This window comes from Tachypleus tridentatus, chromosome 8 (assembly GCF_004210375.1).
Source record: "Tachypleus tridentatus isolate NWPU-2018 chromosome 8, ASM421037v1, whole genome shotgun sequence".
In the NCBI taxonomy this organism is placed as follows: Eukaryota; Metazoa; Arthropoda; class Merostomata; order Xiphosura; family Limulidae; genus Tachypleus; species Tachypleus tridentatus.
In genome coordinates, this window is record NC_134832.1 from 127,389,186 (window position 1) to 127,414,340 (window position 25,155).

General features: G+C 33.1%; 1 protein-coding gene across 2 annotated transcripts in view; it reads left to right on the forward strand.

Moving 5' to 3' along the window:
- The window catches only part of LOC143223451 (DNA-binding protein RFX2-like), an 84,542-nt gene that overhangs the window by 45,069 nt on the left and 14,318 nt on the right, over positions 1-25,155 (forward strand). The window contains exons 8-14 of one of the 2 annotated variants that reach the window (XM_076451451.1): positions 5,349-5,530; positions 10,874-10,993; positions 13,270-13,525; positions 14,221-14,309; positions 15,387-15,532; positions 21,094-21,191; positions 22,999-23,148. In XM_076451451.1, the coding sequence (XP_076307566.1) occupies positions 5,349-5,530; positions 10,874-10,993; positions 13,270-13,525; positions 14,221-14,309; positions 15,387-15,532; positions 21,094-21,191; positions 22,999-23,148 (1,041 nt within the window). The remainder of the gene's footprint in view (positions 1-5,348; positions 5,531-10,873; positions 10,994-13,269; positions 13,526-14,220; positions 14,310-15,386; positions 15,533-21,093; positions 21,192-22,998; positions 23,149-25,155) is intronic. The other variant, XM_076451452.1, reaches the window with a different exon arrangement.

The window sequence follows — 25,155 nt, forward strand, 5'->3', positions numbered from 1 at the left end:
CATGCTTTAGGGCCATTGCCTGACTTACCAGTAGGAAAGATCACTGCCACTTTTTACAGAATATTTCCTGCTACAATAATCTTTCTAACAAGGAATACATATATTCTATACTGAAAATGAAACTCAAAGTATATTGACATTTCTAAAAAACTAATGTAGTTAATAAGAAGTGTGAAACACGATGTTCTCACAAACTGTAATGCAAAAAAGCTTCAGAATTAACTTGTAGCCTGTATCATGATTCACTACATAGTTACTTGAGTTTGAAACTGCTGAGCAGTTTATAAGCTTACATAACTTCACAGTTGCTGTTCAGTATCATTTAATTTTTTAATGTGCTAATCATATTTACAAGAAGGAAAAAAACTACATTTAGAAAGCTTAAAAACTTTTGTTCGAGCTGCTTCAGTTCATATAAACTCTGCAACATCTATATTGATCTGAGAACATCATCACATGGTATACAGGTTCTTACAAGCTTTCTGTTTTGTAATTATTAGCATTGGGTATTTAGTGGATGTAATAAAACACCTTTAAGCCTTTGAAGACCATTCTAAGACTTTGGTTGTGCACTTTTCTCAAGTTCAGTAAAGAATTAATTGTAGAAACTAGCAGTGTTTGAAGATGAAAAACAACATATATAAAATACAATTTTTAGTGAGTTTTTCACTACTTATAGTTTCAGGAATTCACTTTTAGAATTACTTTTCTCATTTGAAGTAGATTCCAAACATGTTACTAAAGTTTACAGTAATTATAATTATGAATTGTTTCCAGATGATCACACCTGAATTTCATTTAGAAGGCTAATCTTAAAATGTATCTAATATGTACACAAAATCACATACCACAGTATGTAATGTCAATCACTTCAAAATATGTTGTCTTTTCTGCCTTCTTTTTCAGTAAAAATATTAATTTACTATTTGAATAGACTTACTAAGAGTTTATATCAGTATATACTATAGTATCTTCAGTATGATTTCTTACTTCTACTCACAAAATAGTATTTTTTAGACTAGTATTGCCCTCTACTGGCAGAAAGTTTCAATACACCCAATAGCCTTTCACTTTTTGCTTCTACATTTCCACATGCAAATTATCATTCATCAGCTTTCCACTAACAGGAGTGTGAAATCAGTGCACTTTTCACTTCAACACTCATTAATCACTTCTCAGTTGGCAGTATTACTGTACAGAAGCGTAAGGTGTTTTTTGCTAACAGATTTGTTGTCATTTTCTGTTATACTACTGACTTAATTTTTTGTAATATTTATTTACATTTTTGCATGTTGTTTTTCTGAAAGGTTGCTCTTTTTACTAAATTTTTTGGGGCCTTTTCTTAGTGTATTGTGAATCCCACTCTGTGACAAGTGGTGCCTGACCTGTTTATTCTTTGACCATGTTCAATGTCAATTATATTCTGGCCCTTCCCACCCTGGTCCTCAGATACAAATTCAGATGCAGCCAGGTGTTAGTTCTATATCTCCATTTTATTGCTACCTATGACTAATCAATTACACTGCAGGTTTAGGTTATGAGATAGGGTGTTCCATAGGACTGCTAGTAGTTCTCTCTAGCAGTTTTTTTTTTACTTCATAAATAGTTCATCTTGGACCATACACTTATAGACCACCATCAGTAAAACAGACATATATTGCTGTTTATCTCTGATGCTTTGTGTCATTGAGACTCTTCCTACCACAGACCTGATGTATAATTCCAGATGCTGTGACATTATGGTTGTGGCACTGTGCTGTATTCCTATCTATATATCTGACTGATTGCTGTTTTTTTACCATGGCATTTCTCCTTCCTACCATCCCCTGGATGTACATTTCTAAAGGGTATGGTTTTGGTTGGAGATGGCCAAGTCACAATTAGTATTATCTGTAAATGATGTGATACATTTCCTACAACAGACCTGATGTGCAGTTCAAGGTGCTGACAAATTTTGGTTGAAGCACTCCACCATCTCATGAATATATGTGTTGGATGTTGATTCCCAGCAGTTCTGCTGTTAGTTGTAGAGGAATGCAGCAAGTTTTCTCAGTTGTGTATGGCCAGATATCCACCCACTACCACTGACTGGAAGTACTATATCCATTGTTGTCAGGTTTTGGCTCAGAGATGTCATTCTACTGGGGCTTTCCACCTTGCTGCTGTCTGCTGGATGTTGGTTTCTGGTGAATCTGTTGCTGGTTGTTTTGGAAATGTGTTCATATGGATACAGATTTTGGTATGGAAACTTGTTCTCCCTACCAGTTCCCATTTTGAGGTGAAGAGAGAGGTTATTCTCTACCTACCATGGATCTGATGTACAATTTTAGCTACTGCCTAGACTTTGATGAGATTGAACTACCAGTACATTCTGTTATGCTCTCACCACTCAGCACCCAGGAGTCCTATTCATTATTCATACCTATTCTTGGAATTTTTCATGTTTTTCTGCCTTATGTATTCATGACACTGTCACAAAAGAGAGAATAGTATACTTGGATCAGGTGTGGAACAGTCTCCTGTTGAGATGTGATTTTTCTCTTTTGGTTTCACAGGTATCTCTTTGGGTGCTTTCTAAGGAGGGGACCTATTTTATTGGACCTTCACCATTTCATTGTGGGATTCTAGCTGTTTTGTGAAAGGAGGTAAGGTATCTTATTGAATGTTAGTATTTTCCTACACTGAAAATGTATTTCCAATAGATACTTACCTCCTCTCACATTTCCCACCCAGCCTCCCCACTCCTGACGATATGTAATGCAGGTCTTCTAACTGATCTCGAGATGATTAACAAGTGAAGATGTGAAGAGGGTGCTGACTATGATAGGAGTGATGTCACTTTCCTATTGGTAGGGAGCTGCTGCATGATCATTTGCATGTATATATGCAGAAGTGAGAGGTGCAAGGCTGATGGCATTTATTGAAAATTTGAACTAGTAGAGGGTAGTGCTGGTCAAGAAAAGCTATTTTGTGAGAATAGATATATATCTATGAGAAATACATTTTTAGTGGAGGAAAATTCTAACATTTAAGTAGCCTGAAATATTTTATATTACCAGATAGCATACATATGATAACAATTCTAATGCACTTTGTTAACTGAAAATGGAATTTCTCATGCCTATGAAATTTTAGGCTGGAGAACTGCAAAATATAGTAAGAAATCCATTGAGATATTAGTTATACAAATGCAGTTACTAGAAATTATATATACATTTATTGTTATTAGAAACAGAAAAGCTCGTCTCACCTGTAATAAAAAGTGTAGATTCTTTATGTAAAGATTTTAGTCAGATGATGACTTTAACATTACTATTGTTTTTAGTATATTAGTTTTCATCATAGCTTACTTAAAAAGTTTCTCTGTATTCAAGTGGAAAATCCTTGCATATTGCTCTTGTTTAGGTAATTGGTGAATATAATGGTTTCAAAGCTAGTTCTACAAAGAGAGCAATGAGTTAGCTAAAAAAACTCTGAATTAGTAAAAAATATAAAAAACAACATATTGAGGTAATGTCCAAAAAAAGAAAGATTTAATATTTGCTTTGGGTTTATGTACTGCCTTTTTTCAGGAGGACACTCGAAAAATAGCAGAGGTTATGCCCTCTTTTCCTAACGATCAATGTGTGATTCAGACTCTGCACAGTTCCCCTGAAAAAATTCAGCTACAGCTCCAACCTCAGCCTCAACCCTTGTCATCCCACCATTCTCAACCACAAAATGTGCGCGACATGGATATAATTCATGTAGGTTTTCTTGAGGAGTTCTTTACTCTATGATTTCAAAACAGGGTTAAGAAGAACCAAATAAAAAATATCAAGAGTACAGAAGAAAAACATAATTCTGCCACTATTGCTTGAAACTTTCAAGTGTCTTTCATTTTACATTATTAACCAAGATGATGATTTGTCTTGTTTTCAAGTATCTGGATCAGATGCTCATCAATAGCAGTAGTGCATGATCTTTTTAATAGCATGAGAATATAGTGACTATTCCCTTATATAGCATGCAGTTTCCTCATAGAGCCTTAATGCAGATAGTCTGTGTTGAAGATATTTTGATTTCTCCCTCAATGAGAACTAATACTTTATTTTTGGCAATATATCAGTTTCCATATTTCTTCTGATCTTGTTTGTCATCCCACATCTATATATTTTTCTTGCACTTTATTCACTTATTTTTTGACAGAAAGATAATGTTTTTAGTAACAGATACAACATTAGTGTACACCATGTATCATATGTCTTGTGCATGACTTTTTGTATGTGTGTGTGTGTGTGTTTATTTTTAAAACATTTTTTCTGTTCTTGGATCCTCAAATATCTCCTGTTTCTTGGTGGCTCAGTTGTGTGCATATGATTGTAAATTCCTGTACTTGTATAAGAATTTAAAGAATAAACTACCAGCAGTTCCAGGAATATAAAAATTAAGAAACTTTATGTTTATTTTTCTTGTACTTTTGCTTTGTCATTCCCATTTGTTTTGTGTTTTATACCAGTCTTTAAGAACATTACCTTCAGAAAGCACTGAATAGTTTTAAAGATTTAGAAGTCCATTCATTTTAATGAATTATTTAAAAAAAACAGTGTAGAATAATATATGACTTGAATATAGAAGTGCATATTTTTGTTTAATTTTTAATATTTTAATTTTTTTATTTATATTTTCAGGAATTAAAATTCTACTTAATATAAACCTTAGCCTGATAGATTAGTTAACATGACTTATATTATAGTCATATTTGAAAATTTAAGAGTAGATTATTAATGATTGATTACATTTTTGCAACTTATTCTTTACAGTTTCAAAGGACATGTTGAAATATCTATAAAAATAAGTACAAATGCTTTTGAAGATTTTGCTTCATTATTCTTTATTATAAGGCTGGCGTATTATTGTAATGTCATCAATGTAGTTTCTGACTGATAGTTACGAATTTTCTGGTGCATTTCAGTACGCTAATAACACTTTGATGGTATAGTTATTGTATTATGTACAAATTGAACTTTTTAATACTGCAAAATGAAAGTAATTATTCTTAAAAGATGAGGATATTTTTGTTTTGATGTCTCATCTCTCATTTCTTTTCTGTATGAAATAAATACAGATGTTTAGAATTAAAATTACAAGGATTAACTAAGGTATTAGATTTTTAAAATGTTTATTAGTTTCATAAGGTTACTAAAAAAAAACAATGGAGAATCAGAATGGTTTGTATTTTGGAAGAATATATCTCATATGTTACAAATAGCTTTGTCGAAAACAAAACTGAAACTTTCAATAGTTGAATACAATTATGTGGTCAAAACATTAAACATGAAACTAATATTTTGTTTTCACTTGAACAGGTTCAATGGCTTATAGATAACTATGAGACAGCAGAAGGTGTAAGCCTACCTAGAAGTACACTGTATAACCACTACATGCGGCATTGTACTGAACATAAGCTTGAACCAGTTAATGCAGCATCCTTTGGAAAGCTGATTAGATCTGTATTTCTAGGTTTGAGGACGAGACGATTAGGAACAAGGTAGGTACAAAGTATATTTAAAAATCTAATGGAATAATTAGTGATATTTAGGGTTAAAGAAGACAATTGAATATGGTATAAATAAATTTGATGTACTTTATATAAAAACTCTTTTCTAAAATGTTTATGAATTTATGCAACTAATTGCTTGTGGGTGCATGCTGTTTACAGGATGTGTAGTGTCATATATCATACTAAAGAATTTAATAAAAATTACATTAATACTGCAGTTAGTCACACATACTAGTGCTGGGTTTTCTTATGTATTTTACATAGAAAATAGTAATCTGATCCTTCCTTTTTTCTTTGGTCAGTCCTTCACATTAAGTGTAGTGACAAACAAAATATAAAAGTGTTCAATACAATAAGATATGCAAATACATTACTAGTTATTAAACTTATTATAAAGAAACCATTTATTGTTAGTAAACTTATGTTCTTTAGTCAGCCAATAATGTAAAATGAGTGTGTTTGTGGTTTGTGTATGTGTAGGTTTCACTGCTTCTCATGGCACATAAGTAGTGACTGCATAGTTAAAATGAATGCTTACCATTAAAGTGGTAGTTAAAGAAATTGTTATTTTAAGAACATTTTTATTCTAATACAGTAACTTGCCTTCTCTCATGGATATAGCTAATCTCATTCAGTGCTGCCTTCTATTTTTCCCTTTGCCACAATTATTGGGCTCACATGTACCCCACAATCAACTTGATTCAACCACGTCTCTCATGTACATCATCATTCAACAACCTCCCACATATAGGAGTGCAATACGCCCTTATGATGCATGTGGCTCCCTCTATTTGGTATCAGCAAACTGTCAATTCTCATTACTATCATCTTTATTCTTCACTTTTCTTTTTTGTTGTTTTGACCAGAGTTTATGATTCCACTTCATAAGTGATATTGTTTACTTCCAACATAGCTTGAGGTGGTAGTACTTGATGGAGGAATTGTAGGCTTTCATATGTAAGGAGATTTATTATTATATGAGTTGGCCTTTGTTGGGGCTCGAGTTTGGGGGCCCACACATTTTAAATATGGTCTGCTGAATTTGGACAAATAAGCTATTAAACTGTCACAGATTTTTGAATATATTTTTAGATATTAGTATTATTTATTCTTATTTGTGTTAAATAACATAAATATAGTGAGATTTGCAGATATTGACTGTAAGGTTTAGAGTTTTCAATTGGAGCTTAGTGATATCCTTTGTACTAAAATGATAAGTTAGGCTTCACAAGTGTCTTCATTATTTCATGCTTCCTTGTCATTAATATTACTGGTACATTGTGTTAAATATATTGTTTTCTTCAACAATTACCTTTTACTAAATTTTTTTATTGGTAATACGCACATATTTCATTTTACAATGTGAAGCCCACTTCATTTTTGTAATTATATTTTATACTTCTTACAATTAATTTAGTTTGTGAGGACCTCTAGGGCTGGTCCTGCTCAACCTTCTAGTATTAGTTGGTTTCCTCTTAATACTGTCAAACCTGTTCAAGACTATGTAGATTTTGAAATATTTCTGACATATGATTATGCCTTGCTTTCCTAGACCTCTCCTTAAAGAGTCTCCTAGGTCTACCTCAGTCCTTTTTAAATGTTGCACAGTAATTTGTTTTCCACTCCTTTTCCAGGCATTATGGTTCTTTCTAGGCCCATTGTCTCTCTTTTTAAAGAGGGTATTTGTATACCTTGTCCTCTATTGGTTTTAGTTTATTTTGTGTTGGCTTACCACTAGGCAGACTGTTTTCTTGATTTAATGCACTTAGAATCTCTATTGCCTACATAGAAGGCAAACCCTGATAATCCTATCTTTTTATCCCTAACCAAGTTTTCCAGCTTCCATCTATCTGCTTCTAATGACCCTCGTACAGGAATTGTTCACCATTCACCTCATTTCTGAGATATTCCACCTAATTCTTGGGGATCTTGTTGAATGCCTTCCCCATCCTTACCTCCACATTTGGGCAATTGCCATTATAGGCTCCTTAAGTTCTGGAACTTATGGCCAGATCTTTTTCTCTGCTGGTCCTTTTCATTGGGGAGTGAGGGTGCTTCTATGACTTTAGCATCACATGGGGTATCTGTGATGCTTTATTTGGTTTTCTATTTTAGTTACTCATTTTTCTCATTCTGAGCCATTGCTTCCTTTATTTATTTTCCATGTCTGATACCTTCTCATCATATACCTACCCTGTTTGTTCATTGGTCAAGTATTTTTGATGCTGATTGGAGCTCTGTGATTGATTCGCCCCCTTCTTAATCACATCTTGGTTCTTTTCTCTTTTACTGTGTTGTTGTTTATCACATTCTAGTGAGCCATTTCTCCAGGACTGAAGAAACCCAAGATAGGCATTTCATATTATTATACCCATGTTCCTATCTTTCATCTCTTGTGATGCTAGCATAATTTTGTTCACCATGGGGTTGGGTACCAATTTTATGCCTTACCCTTTGACGTTGTTTTGAATCTGTCAGTTTTTTGTTGGGTGGTCACCTCTACCTGACTTTATCATGATGGAGGATTGTACTTACACCACAACCTGATTATCTGGCTTCTGTTAGCTCATTTCTTACTAAAATGTGTACAACATACTCATCTGCTACTTACCCATGCAGCTCAGATAATTGGATTTTGCAGTTAGAGAGGTTTTTCCCATTATGTATCTAACATTCTTGTCTTTTGGAGGGGGGGTCTTTTTTAAACACCAAACTTCATCAGCCTCATACTTTTCCTCTTCAACTGCTTTTGATGTAGCTTTAAGTTGTTCACACCATAACTCTTAACTGTCTTACTGCTAGCAAGGTTCTATTGTGTTGGGAGGATGTGGCTTCTATAGAAGCACTTATCCTCTTGGGTCTGGCATATATATGATCACTTCAGATGTTACATGACTCATTAAATTGTGATGGGATTCTCTTGAATTAATCTTGTAACTTTCGTCCTTCCCTCTTTGATAACCAGCTTTGGTGGTTGAACAAAGTTTCCATGCCATTTAGACTGCTTACCTCCAAGGTTGGAGCCATGGATCAATTAGCACAAGGCTTCAGAACAATGGTGTACAGTTGAAACCTCTTACCATATTAATGCTGAAGAACTTCCAACACTCCAACTTGCTTTGGTTCACTCTTTCCTTCTTGTCAGGATTCATCTCATCATAATTCATTCCAACAGTTTGATGATTGTGTTATACCATTCACCAAGGGGACACCTGTTCTAGTTTCCTTTGTGGTTGATGTTTGATTTCCCATTTTTGGGCCCATAAACTTGATGTATTTCTCCTAGCATGTTATGTTTTGGGTGGTTTCAACCTTGTTGAGATTTAATTTTCCAGTTCTTACACACTTCATCCCATTGAGTGGTCTCTCAATCCCCAAATATTTCTGGTGGCTCTGAATCCAGTGCCAGTGGGATACTCCTGTGAGATACATTTGCTTCTTTCCTTGATTTCAAGTTATCTTTTTTTTTGTTTCTGGTTTCTCACCTACATGCACTTGCAGCTTATGCATTGATACCAGCTCATACCTTTGTTTCAGCATCCCATCTGTCACCTTTCCCAGGTGATTTTGTTCATCCATGCCATTTCATGTCAGGTTTTTCTGATTGCTCCATTCTGGCTAGCACAGATCTGGTTTTTTTACCCCTGTAGCTCAATTCTTTTTATTATAAATTGATTTTTTGCAACCTGCATTTTGGTATCTTGTGCAGTATGTTCTTCCTCTTGATAATTTTTGTTTCCTTTCATCTCCAAGCTCTATTCTCTGTCACATCCAGATGGCATTCCATGTTCTGTATGTGCTCTTGGTTGCTTAATTACCTTCAAGCCTTCTTTCTGCTAGTTTCCTATTCCATAGTTTCACTACCTGGCACCACTCTTCTGAAGTTGGGTTTTAGATTTAGAGTAGTTGCAACCAATATAAGCTCTCACCCATGTGTTACTGGTATCTCTATTCCCTCATTCAGTTGACCTTTAGTTCATTGCTAACATTTTATGGGTTATGGTGGATGAATATGCAAGTTGTTATAGTTCTTCCTCTTCCACTACCCCTTGAAAATTTACATAAACTTAAGATGATATTGCCCTAGGAATGGCTCCTGTCTGTTTGGTTTTGAGTGGGATATTGCATAAAACAGGCATCCTGATTATTTTGATCATCTGGATGTTGGGTTTTCTGATCTGTAACTTATTATCTATTTGGTCACATGCGTATTGTTCACGGACTATTGGGCATATCTCCCTCTGCTGAACTTGAGGTGAGGATGGTACGATCCTCTATCCTACCCCTACATGTATTTTGGTTCCTAGTGGTTATGTTTTGGATTGTAGGTGACTTGATAATGGTATAATCCTCTTTCCTACCCATACATGGATTTTGGTTCACAATGCTGGGATTTTGAATTGTAGTTGACTTACCAATGGTATGAACCTCATCTTACCCCCCCACATGAATGTTGGTCCCCAGTGGCTGGGTTTTGGATACAGTTGACTTGCCAGTGTATTGTCCATCATGCCTTAACGTTTTTACATCTTGGGCCACATTCTTTTATTCTCACCCAAATTATTGTCTTCAAAGGGATTGAGGTTTTGATATCATTTGGCTTGGATCCCTATCCAAACATTTTTCTTTCCCTTTTCGAAATGGTATTCTCTTTTTCTGCCCATGTTTGCAACACCTCTTTCCACAATGAGTGTAAAGTATACCTTGTACAGATAAAGTGTGATCTCCTGTGTAGGATCCTCTGCAGTGAGACTCTGTACTTTTGAAGGGTGCTTCTTTCTTTCTATTGCACCAGTTCCTCCACCTATTAAATGTAAAATTCTAGGTATATTTGTGAGAAAGGTAAGTTACTGTATTGTTATTTTTGATTAACTTAAGATTTTTCAGTATAATCATTTGTGTAATGACTCATTAGAATAATGAAGTAATCAAAATTAGTGTTTCTAATTAGCACTATTTTCATTCATTTTGTTTTTCCACTCTCATGTGAGAATAGTTGATTAGCTGAATGTGACTGACTAACAATTAATAAATTCATTGATTAATGGATCATCCAGTTACAAATCACCCAGCTCTAATATTCATTAAGTAAGCACAGACTTAAACTTTTGTTATTAGTAATGTATTGCATAGTTCTATAAACATTTATAGAATGGAATGAATGTTGAGACTTCTAAACTGTATTTCTTCTTATTAATTTAATTATTTTTATATTGTCATTTGTGTTACTTAAGAGTTTGTAGTTATGTTTGATTACATTTGTTAAGTACAGTTTTGTCTGTTGTATCTGTGATTTTCTTATTTCAACCCTTCTTGTTTCTTTGATTACAGAGGTAACTCAAAGTATCATTATTATGGTATCCGTGTGAAGCCCAACTCTCCTCTAAATCATATTTCAGAAGATTTTAACTCTGCTGCTTTAAGGCATCAGTCTGTTAATTCAGCTAAAAGGTAGTTTTGCCTGGGTTAGAAATATAATTTAAAGTTAAGAGACTGCTATCATTTTAATATTACGTTGGATTTGTTCCTGTCAGTTGAATTAAAATTGAACTAATAAAAAAGATTTACTAATTAGGAGCTTAACCTAGGACCTGTTAGTGCATATGTTTAGAAAGGTTTCAATCATTAAATTATCACAGATGGGTTTTATGTTTAAGTAAGGTAAAATAAGAAACACAAGCTGCCTAACATTTGTGAAAATAATACTGTCTTTAAGTGTATGTTGTATTAAACTTTTATTGAAGTACATTAAACTTAAATACTTAAAGGGGCAAACATTTAATATAGTTCTGAAATATTACACCTTGAAGCAGTTTGAAAATCAGTATGTTATTAATATTATCCATGTTTCCTTTGCCAATTGTAAGAAATAAGAGCAGTTTCTACACATTTTAAAAGATACACTCATCATGGAAAGACAGCACTCACCTTTAACTTTCACGTTTGATCATATGCAGAATTGCTCTTTGGGACATCATTCAAGTTCCAATTATTGTGCATTTCTTTATGTGATACCTGATGGTGATTGGTAGAGGTAATGTGCAAAGACTTAATTCTGTTCATGCATTAAATAATTTAAAAACATAATTAAAAAGTCAAAGGCCATTTTGATATATTTAGGTCACTTGTGGGAAAGTTGTGGACACACAATTAAACAACAGTCAGTATTCTTTGATAAATTGCTTAGGCAGTTTTCATGATGAAACTTAGTTGAATAGACAGGAACTGCCTGTTGTAGAAACACAAGTGTAGCCACTGGTTGAATCTACAGGAAATCTTTCCACCAATCAGATACAGGGGTAAACCAACCAATCATAACACATTCTCCACAATTCAACAGAATGCTACAAAGACTGACTACACCATATGTACATGTACTGATCTGTAGACAAAATGCAGAAGAGTTTTGAAATGTTGTCTTATACACTTGTGTTTTTACAGCAGTTAGTATGTTGAATAGCCAGGACAAGGGCATGTAAAATAAACTGTGCCACTAACAATCAATATCTGCACAAACTGGCCATTAGGAATCACCAGTCTACTGCCCATAGGCTCAGTATGAATTTTAGAACAACAGCTGGAATAATTTATTAGTAATCAAATTGTAAGGCACAGACTTTATTATTTTGCCTTAAAGAACAAAGGGTCTGCTCACCTCCACATTTCTCCATATAGAACAGCTCTTTGGACTTTTGCTGAAATCAACCAGAAACACCAATGGGAGCCTGCAGCATTTAAAGATGAACCAGAGTTTCTTGCCTTTATTATTAATCAATGGAATTGATTTTGGAAAAAATATAATTTGTTTTGATGGTAGTTGAGTAACAATGAGGAAAATCATCACTATAGTCTTTCAGTAGTACAGCAGAATGTCTGTGGACTTACAGTGCTAGAAACTGTATTTTGATATCATGGTGAGCATAGCACAGATAGATAACCCATTGTGTAACTCTGTGCTTAATTACAAACAAAGCATCAGTACAAATGGACTACAGATCTTATTGTGCGTGCTGAAATACTGACCTCGTATTAAGACCCAGTTTAATAAATTATTGTGGGTTTATTATAACAGTATAATGCCAAGTGTCATACTGCCAGGACTGTGGTGGATTATTTTGAACAAAAATTCCAAATACATAGTGGACAAGTTATGAAAAAGTCATGATCTAAATTCAATAAAACTCTTTTGGGACTTTATGTCTTACAAGTTATATTCAGTAATATACTGCTAGTGAAACTGATTCATTAAACATATTAATTGATAAATGTATACATATTGAGAGAGAGAGCAGTTAATTTTGTAATTACATATAAATAATTCATTTCATTCAAATTTATGATGTTAGTGTATAATTGAGAATAATTTAAAAACAACTGAGAAAATATTTTTTCCTTACATGTGAAACTAGCCCATTAGTCAGTAATGTAAACTCTTTATTATTTAAATACAATACTTGGAATGAGTAGCACAGTATGTATCATCAGTGATAAGTAAACAACAGTCACAAACTGAAATTAATGCTTTAATGTAAAGATTACACCACAAGTTTCTGCAATCTAAATGTGAATTTCATCCTTGAGTGCTTAAAACTTTTATAACATGACTCTCTTTTATGATTCAGACAGCTTTATTTGCTTATTTTTCCAAATTGATCTAGTTTAACACATCAAGCAATTTATATGTAAAATAGGTGATTATGAAATGAATTTATTTCCCTGACTTGTAGATTTAAACCTAACACATCTAAATCAGAAAATTCAGAAGGAGGAAGAGGATCATGTAGGACAAATGTTTCATCTCATTCTAGTGAAGCACAGCAACATCAACTGGCTCCTCATCAGTACCAGCATCAATTATATCTTGGTGATGCCTCTGCTGCTATTCCAAACCTGGATCTGGATTCAAGCAGTTTCAGTCTTCCAGATGATATTGAAATAGAAGATGTACATGCTTTTAGGGTACTTTACAAAGAACACTGTGAGGTTGGTCATTTTCTTACATTGAAAATATGAATAAAATGTTTCATAGGTTTGTGCCTTTATATAAATAATTGTTTATAAAATATTTGAAATTATTGTAATGACTAATGAGTTAGGATCTGCTTTTCTAACTTTTACTCTGTGTTTTTTCCATACAAGTTATTGATATACAATGTGTGTGCATGTTTTCAAGAAGGGTTTATCAGCTGAACATTCATATTCAAAACACTTGAGTCAATATTGTTATCCTTGTAAATAATCCTTATTCTTTTCCATTTAATAACTTGCAAGAAATGCTCTAATTCTCTAGACTGAATATTTTTCTTCACTTTAGCCCTGAACTAGCATTTGGCCCAAAAAAATAACACTTTTATAGAGTATATAAAATTAACATATTACCTTAGTTTTATTTTAGAAGAAATTTGTTAGCACTTACTGTATAAAGTATAAGTTTAATTTGATATATGCAATACAATTTTATCAAGGAAGCATTGCAATATTTCCCTAAAAATGCACCATATATCTCATGTTTAAGTTGTTAATATTTATGCTTCTGTGTGCACTTCACTTGTTAACTATATGTATCTAGTGAAATCTGGTTTCTGTGTACCCATTTTTGCATTTCTATGTATTTTTTATCAAAACTACCTTTTTTTGGACGTAAAAGAACTAAAATTTATATGAATGCTTTGTTTTAGGCCTTCCTTGATGCAGTTATAACCCTTCAGTTCTCTACGATAGAAACTTTATGGAGATCTTTCTGGAGGACGCAAAATAATGGCCAGAGGTAAACTTAAGTTATTTTGTTAAAATATAACTTAATTTTTTTCACTTAACAATTTTTATATTTGATTGAATATGAGAGTAAAGTGTGAACTTCATTATCCTACAGAATCCTTAAAAATTATTATTATGGATAATAGTTTCAGATAGTTTTTAAAGTTTGAGTTAACTTACTGTATAGTGCTGAGAACTGAGCAGTTAGTAAAGAAAATAAAGAAACTAGATGTCATTAAGGATAATAATAATGAAGTTGTCATCTAAGTATTATTGTCCACTAATTTTTTATTTACAGAGGTTGAATACATTTAGTAAACCCTGCCATGACTAAAAAAATCAACCAAAAAGTTCAGACAACCTAAATTTTGAATATGCTGAACCAATCATTGTGTAAGAAAGTCAATCAAGGTATTAAAACAACCTAAAATTTTGAATATGCTAAACCAATCATTGTGTAAGAAAGTCAATCAAGGTATTAAAACAGCCTAAAATTTTGAATATGCTAAACCAATCATTGTGTAAGAAAGTCAATCAAGGTATTAAAACAACCTAAACTATTGAATATGCTAAACCAATCATTGTGTAAGAAAGTCAATCAAAAGTTAAGATAACCTGGAATTCTAAATATGTGGAATCATGCAAGGTAAGAAAATCAACCAGGAAAGTCAATCAAAAGTAAAGATAACCTGGAATTCTAAATATGTGGAATCATGCAAGGTAAGAAAATCAACCAGGAAAGTCAATCAAAAGTTAAGATAACCTGGAATTCTAAATATGTGGAATTGTGCATGTGTAAGAAAATCGACCAGGAAGTTAGAACAACTTAAAATTGTTAATAGGTCAAACCTTGTTACATCTAAGAAAATTGACTGAAAAGCTGGTTAAGTTTAGTATTTAGCTATCTCTTTGAGTTTTGTATTTAGTTATCTCATTGTTTTCTAATTAGTTTTTGTGAAAGAGCTGAGAGGCTCAGAAATGTGTCATTTGTTAATTTCTAGTTAGTAGAATTCACAAATATAATGCGGTAATTTTCAGGAATTATTTACCTTGAGGAAAGTAATGTAAATTATTCTGTTTTCTGTAGTACTAATGAGAAGATTCTGAACAAAAGTAGTCTGTATAAACTATGTTTCTGTGAAGAAATACAAAAGTTGGTAAGGAAAGCAGACTATCAGTTTTATCAGAACCTGGTTGATGTCCTGATTCCAGATGTTCTGCGACCCATTCCAAGTAGGTATTATTTTGGTGAACACAAACATATGATATTAAGTAGATGCACTTGTCTTTAAAAGTTAAAATTATATGATTCGTTAAAAGATAATATTAAAATTGACACATTTCTAATAGTATTTTTGTTTCTGTTTTGGATTGTCATATCAGTTGTCTGTACCCTATGATGCAACTTTTAATCTTCCATTAATGTTATCCTTAAAACCCAGTTTTTACAAAATGGACTTTTTGATACATAGTTGGATTTTTGCTTTTCTCACAGTGCTCTCTGCTTATTAAATTTTTCTGCTGTGGTTCATTTCATGTCTAAATTTTAAAATATTACCATTGCATTACTATTTTTTGCCTGCTATTGTAATTTGAAATTTCAGTATAATTTGTCATAAACTTCATTTTTTAAATTAAATTTAATATAAATATTTAATATTTATAAAACCAAATCATAATATAACTGTTTATATCAAAATTAATCTTTGGGTAAAGCCATTAGACACGATGTTTTATTGTGGCCTGCAGCTTCCTTTTCTTTTCCGCATGTTGTACATGTTATTGTATTCTAGCTGAAATCCTGCAGGTTTATTTGTTTAATATATAACTGTGTACATAACTTAGTCACACAGCATTAATTACAGATGATTGTGTGTTATATTGATTCATATTTCTGCTCTCATCATTATAAACAATAAATTCATAAGTCATAATTTTGTTCATAGTCCAAATAGTATTAAAGAAAATATACTCAGAATAAGTACAGATCAAATGTACTCTGTCAACCAGGGGCATAGATCCTGGGGGGGATGGGTGAGAAAAATCCCCTTCATTTTAGGTGGGGGTATGGTGCATACAATCATCCCCCCCTTGCAGTTTGGTCTGTTGAATTGTTTTATTGCATCACAGGCCTACAAATTGTGTGTTTGTTCTTGTGATTCTTGTGTTCTTATCAATCGAATTACATAATTAGGCCTATAGGTAGGCTTTTTCAGTAGCTGAAATATACATCTTTAATATATGCATGCTTCTCAGCTTTTCGATCTAAGCGATAGTTTGTAAGTATCAGTCAATAGGCCAAAGTATACATGCAAGGCTTGCAAGCACTATCACAGAATCTACCTACACCTTGTATGTAGTATAAGATAAAGTAAAATTTTAATCACAACAGATTGAACAAAGCATGAAATTTGAAAATATTACTCCCAAGCATAAACTTCTGTGATCTAGATTTGACAGGCCATTTGTAGCTTGTAGCTGCATGAGTCTTATGTGTATATTGTGCGGTTTTCCTACTCCATTTGTTCTTATGCATGTCTAGCCAGTATTGTTGTTGAATGCCTTACTCTCCTAAGCTGCTGAAGCCACTGACCTTAGTGTACGGTTAACGATAGGTTCGGGCCGCTCGGATCCAGACGCGCCCTACATCACCCCCCTCCGCTCCCTTTAGTCTGCCTCGATTTTATAACAGGGTTCGTTAGACCTGTGTTTGTGGCCCTCATTAATCCATGAAATTTCAGATTATCACTGCCCTCTAATAAAGTGCTAGTGCTTTATGGTAAAAGAACAATATATTCTCTCATCATAGATAGTAAAAATATTGTATTTTCTTCTATAATTAGAACACAAAAGGAGCAATTTCAATGGCCCAAAGCCTCTACTCGAATTGTGTTGCTAGTTTTTCTTTAGATGTTTTTATTTAATAGATGTGCTTACAGATATTATATCACATGTTTGCCTTGTGATGAGCTTTAACAGGAATATAATATATTTGTGATTGTTTCAGTATTTTTCGAGAAACTTGCAATTACTTGTGTTGTAACTAGTACTCATTATTGTCCCAGTAATGTCCAGGTGGTCAGTCGGTTTGGTAGTCTCTGTGAAGTTCATGAGTTCGACTTAAATATGTTGTACAGTTCAGTCCTACTTCAATTATGTTCTATCTTTGTTCATTGTACATTAGAGTTTTTCAATAAAGACTGTACTTTAGCCTGTTGAGTCATCTGGGAAACAGATTCCAATTATGACAAGCAAGCATCTGAAACTTTCCGACATTAGACAGTTCTGCGAGCCAGTTACTGGCACTACAAGTGACAATGCAGATGCAGATAATCCAACAATCTCAAGCAAAGGATGGAAACTTGCCATACAGAGGAAATACCATGTTCATCAGAGGACAAATCTAAAAATGCTTGTGCAACTATTGCACATCATGAACCACCAGATAGTTGTGAAACAAGTTTGTGCAGTAATGAAAAATCTGACACTCCACAGATACAGTGTGGAAAGCCATATCATCCAGACACACAACTAAAACCACGACAGAAAACAAAATCTCAAAATATCAACTTTTAGGGCAAGTGGTTTGATGAGTTCACATGGCTGCACTTCGACAATCAGACTCAATAAGTCATATGCTTTCATTGTGCCAAGGCGGAAAATAGAGGCCTTTTTACAGGGAAATTGGAGAGGCCAGTGGAGTATACCTTCATATCCACTGGTTTTTGCAACTGGAAAAAGGCAAAACAGAAATTCAACGAACACCAATCCTTCTCTCAGCACAGATTCACTATATCTCCAGAAGGTTCACTTGATGTAACTCCAATGACTGTCCAGCTACATGATGGAAAAAAGAAGCAGCAGGAAGAATGCAAAATAAGTCTAACCAAAATATTCAGAAGTTTACATTTTTTATTGCATCAAGGTTAGAATTACGTGGACATACTGATACAGAGGGGAACTTCCTGCAGTTAATGAAGCTCCTGGAAGATCCTCAGTTGAAGAAAACCACATTCACATCACCCCAGGCTCAGAATAAAATAATGGAGATGTTCAGCCATCAAATACTGAGGAACATAGCACACGAAGTTCAGCAAGGTAAAATCTTTGCATTAATGGTTGATGGCACTGAAGATGTTACAGGTGCCAAACAGGAAGCAATATGTGTACGATACATAGATGAGAACCTTGACAACCATGAGACATTTCTTGGTTTGTACAGTGTTTCCAATACAACTGGTGAAACAATATCCTCGGCCATACTTGATGTACTGACTAGACTCAATTTACCACTGTCAGGATTAAGAGCACAAACTTATGATGGAGCTGCTAACATGAGTGATGCATACAGTGGATGCCAGGCAAAAATAAAAGAGAAGCAACTGTCAGCCTTGTTTTTTTTCACTGCGGAGCACACAAGGCTAATTTAATAATGCAACATGCAGTTGAAGTTTGTGAATGTGTTTGATATTCTATCCAGTGGGCACGTGAACTTGGTGTCTTGCTTCAGAGGTCAGACAAATACAAGACAATCTTTGAAAATATTGTATTGTCAGACAGCCACAATGGTCCAGTTAAATACATCCACCCACTGTGTCCAACATGCTGGTTGTGCTGCTTATCTGCAATTACATGTGCTAATTATCACTACAGTGACATTGTTGATTCTTTGTGTGAATTAGCAAATGAAAAATCAGATGTAGCAGTGAAAGCATGAGGTCTACTGGACAGATTTGACAAAGGAAAAACAGTTTTAGGATTGTTGATGGCTCAGCATCCATAAGCTGCATTAGAGGAACTAAACTGTGCATTTCAAGCAAAATCAGTGACAGTATCTGGCATGATTGAAGCATCTGCAATGGCAGTTGAGCAATTGCGGGTATTGCGAACAGAAGAAAATTACAACAAGATATTTGATGAAGCTGAGAAAAAGCTAACTTCCCAAGATCTGGTGCCTATTGAACTACCATGCATTCGCAGACCCCCCCCAGAAGGATCACAGGTGATGGCTCAGCACACCATTCTCCAACAGCTAGAGATTACTACAGAAGCCAATATTTTGAATTTGTGGACACAGTCACAGGACATCTGATCACTAGATTCAGTGCAGACAACAATGACTTGAGGCAATATCTGGCACTTGAGAACATGATCACATCTGGCAAGATTGACAACTCGGTTATAAACTTTTATCCAGAAATCTCTGCACAATGGCTCGAGTTTCAGTTGCCCATGTTCAAAGGGACAACAAAAGCAGTATTTCTGAAAGATGCGAAGGATGCTTACTGTAAAATGCATGAAACAAGCTAGCAGATGTTTAGTGAAGTATTTCTTTTCATGAAAGTTTTGCTTGTATGTCCAGTATTTAGCTGCGAATGTGAATGCAGCTTTTCTGCATTAAGACGGTAGAAGACGTGGTTAAGGTCAACTATGTCTCAGTGCTGCCTCAACCATGTGGCAGTTTGTCACACTCACAAAGATGAGGTTGACAAGATAAATATAGAAGAGCTTATGAAAGAATTCATAAACAAATCATCACAAAGGAGGTCTACGTTTGGGAACATGTAGACTAGAGGACTAAATGAATCTTACTTCAATGAAAAGTATGAATAATTATGTGCTACATTGTATTGATGTGTAATTTTCAAGAGTTCGCAAAGACATGTTAATTTTATCAAACAATATGAACAGTTTTTTGAGAAGATATAAACTTATCTAGGGTAATTACTAATTTTATTAATATTTGAAAACATAATTCATGGAATGAAAGTTATTAGTAACCTTGTCAGGTTTAATGGCCATCTTTTATACTTTGCAGTGTGGAGGAATAAATTCATGTGGCAGTTAATTTGTGACACATTTGTTTTTATTCTATTAACATTTTGAAAAGTGTTCACAACACCTCACTTATACAAACCGACATGGAAATCTTAAAGTATTGTGGCAACAAGATTACTCTGTGACTGCATGTTTACAGCTTTCAGGTTCACGTAATCATAGATAACCAATTTGCAAATTGAACAGTCCACTTAAGTGGTTGCAAAAATCATCCCTCCCATCGGGCGTAAAAAATCTACGCCCCTGCTGTCAACCATATTTTTTTACAAAGAAAACTAGATAAAAATTACCTAAAACAGTATCAGTGAAATAAACCTCTTGAAATTTGTGCATAACTGACACTTATTAAGAATAAAAACCTTGTAGGCTAGAAAATGAAAATTATCATGGAAAAAAAATAATTCAGGTAACAAATTTTATAATATTTAAAACTAATGAATAAGGATTTTTAATTTATCTTTTTTTTTAAAATGGCACACATCTATGTAATAAGTAAGATTTCAATTCCTGTCACTTATATGTTCACCCTTTCAGCTATTGGGATATTATAAAATAGTGATTAAATCCACCGTTCATTGCCCAAGAGTTGGCAGTGGATGGTGTTGACTAGCTACCTTCCCTAATAACTTAAGGATGGCAAGTGCAAATAGCCCATATGTTGCTTTATGCAAAATTCCAAACAAACCAAACTAGTCACTTCCAGAACTGTTTCTTATTTTTACTCGTGCTTATATCATTGAGGCTTTCTTTGCAGGACTAGTTTATGATTATCATAAATATTCTAAAATCCCATACAAAATATCAGATGCTGTGTGAAATGCTTTGCAGTTGCATTTTCCTTTCATGTTGAAATACATTTAACATTTTAATATAGAACAATACATTGTTCCCATCTTTCACTAATTTGTTTTTGTTCCTCCTTGGGATTTAAGTGAAAGCAATTTGTTTAATTTTAGGTTCTCTCACCCAAGCTATTCGTAACTTTGCTAAGAGTCTGGAAAGTTGGTTAACCTCAGCTATGGCAGAGTGTCCCGAGGAAATGATTAGAATCAAGGTATAGTATACACTTAATTTGTGTGGTTGTTTTCATGCCCTTTGCTTAAATTTTTCTTATTTTGTCATTTTTATGTATTGCATTTAAGTTCTGCTTTCTTAAAGACATTGTGTTACATTGATAAATCCTGGTCTGTTTGAAAACTTTTATGCAGTCAGACAAACAAACTTATGTAGATATAGCTTTATTTAATAAAACTTGATGCAAACTATTGTAATGATATTTATAATAGCGTACAAAGTATGAAACAGTTACGAGTGTTCATTCTATAACATGGTTTTATGAGTTGAAGCAAAGAAACTCACAAAAAATGAAGAACAAAAACCCTTTGTTTTTATAGCAGTCTATGAAACACATAAAAGCTAAATTATTGCAAAGTTCTAATGAGGGCAAACTTAGCTGACTAAATATGAAGAAATATCTGAATGAACTGTGTGCATATATTTTAGATCTAATATAAGTCAAGAAAAGCCCATAGCAATTGTATGTAGTGTAATGTTCATTTTTTAGAAAATTATATGCAGCTTAATTGTTGGTTATGCAAAATACCTTGCAAATTAAAAAACCTAGAGTTGAAATCAAAGCCAGTCATCACATGATAGCAATGAAATTGTGCCTCTGTGTAGCATGCTTGGTGCATTAAAAAACTGAACTAAGCAAAAAACAGGTAAGATGGTTTTCAATGGAAAATCCAATACACAATCTAGACTCCCCCAATAAAAGCTTTTCTAATGATATACACTTTGCAGCAGACAAATGCAAGCCTGTTATTTATATAGGTACCTGAACTCCTGTCTAATAATATTATGTTTTATAGGTTTTTTTGTTCTGCTAGAAATTACTGCCGTCTTCTTTAGTCATAGTGTATGAAAAGTACACATCTTCATAAAGAGATTGAGTAAGAAAAAGAAACATAATATAAATAAAGGAAGTTACATGGACACTGTTATGGTATTTTTAAGTTACCCAACAATATTGAGTAAAATTTAAAGATGGATTTTTCCAACTTGAGATGTATAAAGATAATATATGTGGTTTTGTCTTTGTAACTAATAAAGTGTTTTAGTGATGTTATCTACTTTAAGGAATTTTTAAAATTTGCTTAAATGATAATTTTAATCTCTACACCTGTAGTGTTTTTATTTACTAATGAAAAAAAATGTGCTTAAATGATGTATAACATACTAAAAACAATTTAAATATACATGTAAAACCCCTTAAATGATAAAACTATAAGAAAAAACTGAGCTACAAAAAGTGATTCTTGAAGCACAGTAGATTTAATTCAAAAATTAGATTTTCTTAGTTTTGTAATATTTCTAACTACATAGTTTTATATTTTTAACAAAGTATTATGTTAAATTTTCATCTGCAGATTACAACAATATTCAGACAAAAAAGTAGAATGAAAGCATATTCATGATAATAATCATTTTAAGCTGCAGTTTTTAATTAGTCCATTACAGATTTCTTATCAGGGGTATATAAAGATAAGATTTGTATCCATCCTTTGTCTTCCACACATCATTGATCAGGAGGCCTTTTACACATTACCAGAATTCATATGGGTTGAACCTAAACTGCATCCAAAAGTATATTGGAAATACTATTTATGGAAAAAAAAAATTAAGATACCCTAGAATGATGAAACCATGAGAAAAATTTGAATTAATGAGATTAATTCTTGAACTCAATAAATTTTAATTTGAAACTTAAATATTAAACGTTTTTCACTTATAGGAATAAAATTATGTTACCTATACTATAAAATCTGTTTTCATTAAACAAATTTCTTGTATATGTCAAGGTTAGTGCAGTGAGTGCCTTTGCCCAAACATTACGCCGTTATACTTCGTTAAATCATTTGGCTCAAGCTGCCAGAGCTGTCCTGCAGAATTCGTCTCAGATAAGCCAGATGTTAGCAGATCTGAATCGTGTAGATTTTCATAATGTCCAGGTTAGTATTCCACTTAAGTTTCTAAATTTTATACACACAGGTTTATTTCCAAGCATACTTAACTTTTGTCCATTAAGGTTACATTAAAATGAAAAATGTTATATTTTATTTAGTAGAATGTGGTAGGGACAAAAAGGTGTAACGGACATAGGCATTTTAAGCAATAAACAGCTTGATAGTCCTATTTTTTTAGAAATATATGTATATTTTTCAAATGACAAAGTGTTGGATTTATCAGTGCATATATTGTAAAATGACAACTGATATGCTCATTATGTCAAATTCATTATGAATAAACAAGATGTACTTTGCAAATTTTTAAATTATGGTAAAATAAGCATTACTACTTAAACTTAACTTGAACTACTAAAAAGATAATTTTATTCAATAAGACTGGTAAATAATAGTATTAAGATTGAAATATTAAATTATAATTTAGTGCTTTAAATATTACAAATGTTTGATAAGGCTTACAAGTATAATGTGACTTCAGCTACAATTTAGCTTATTTGTAAGTTTTAAAACAGGTTAAATGTATTGTATTTTAAAGATAAACTTAATTACTTTAGTGAGAATATTGGTAAGGCGATAATATGTTACTTATGTTGACCCTAAAGAAGCCACAAAGCCGAAATGTTGGTTTAAATACAAATATGTTCTTTTATATTTATCTAGAGTGTAAAAGTAATTTTTTCTTAACTTTTAACAAAATATTAATAAAAGAAGTAAAACATTTATCTTTCAAGTTAGGCTTTACATTCTTGTCCATATACTGCTTGTATGTAGTATTGCTTATTTATTTCTAGGGTACAATGGTTGAGAGTAGTTTAAGTGTTAAACACTCCGTGTATGTCAAAATGGTTGGTGTGGGTATTAACACTTTTATTGATAAGGAAAGAACAACGTTTTAACCTTCCTAGGTCATTTTCAGGTGTTAAACACTCAGTTTTTAAGGTGTAATAGGTGCAAGAAGTGATTTTTATTTGGAAATTTAGGACTAACATGTACTTTATAGGAAATTAGTGGTGACACGTGCAATCTGGATGTGCATTTTGTAGGTTAGACAAGAAAGTAGAAGCTATCACAAATAGAGTTTAGGCAGTAGGTATAGAGAAGTATAAACTGTGGGAAGTGGCAACAGGGTTTCATGAGAAACTTAAGTTTTTATACAAAAGGATACAATAGTTAATTATGATTTTCAGTAAGTTATAAACAATACAGATAGGGTAGTAATAGTGAATTTAATTGTATCAAAACTGGTTCTTTTGCATAATAGATTTTAACCTTAGTTTGTGCAGATGATAAATTTAAGAATTAAACCGTAACAAAAGGGACAGATAGGGATAAAAATGAAAAGGATAGGGAAGCTATAGGTGATTCGTTAGTACAGCATGTAAATAGGTTAGTTTGTGAGGTAAATATGGAGAAAAGACTTAGATTATGCTATCTAGGGGCAGGGGTAGAGGATATATCTGACAGAACATGTGATATAGTAGAGGATGCTAGCTACCAGTGAGTTAATGGTGTATAGAAGGGTGGGTACAAGGTAATGATAAAGACATCTAAAAAAAAAAAGAGCCATAATAACTTACTTCTCTCAAGAAGACTGATAGAACTTAATTATAAGAATGAAATTATATGATTATTAGGACTGAAAGCTAGGATTAAGTTAATATGCAAGCATGAGCAGGTTGACTGGTTGGATTTGTAGGATCAGTTCAGTGAGTAAAGGGTGCTTTTTATAATAGATGGTATATGTTTAAATAGGGTAGGGGTTGGCTTGTTTGCAAGGGCTATTACTCAACTGTAAGGGAAACTTCAAATGAGGATTAGACAGTGATGAGGGTCAAAATAATGAACAAAATAATAAAATGTGCAAAAAGTATAGTATAGGAACAAAGTACAAAAACAGTTTTAGTGGTAGGCTAAACTGTTATTATTGTGTTGGTAGGAGTATGAGAAATAAAATGAATAACATCAGAGCACTAGTTGGAAAGGAGGAAATTA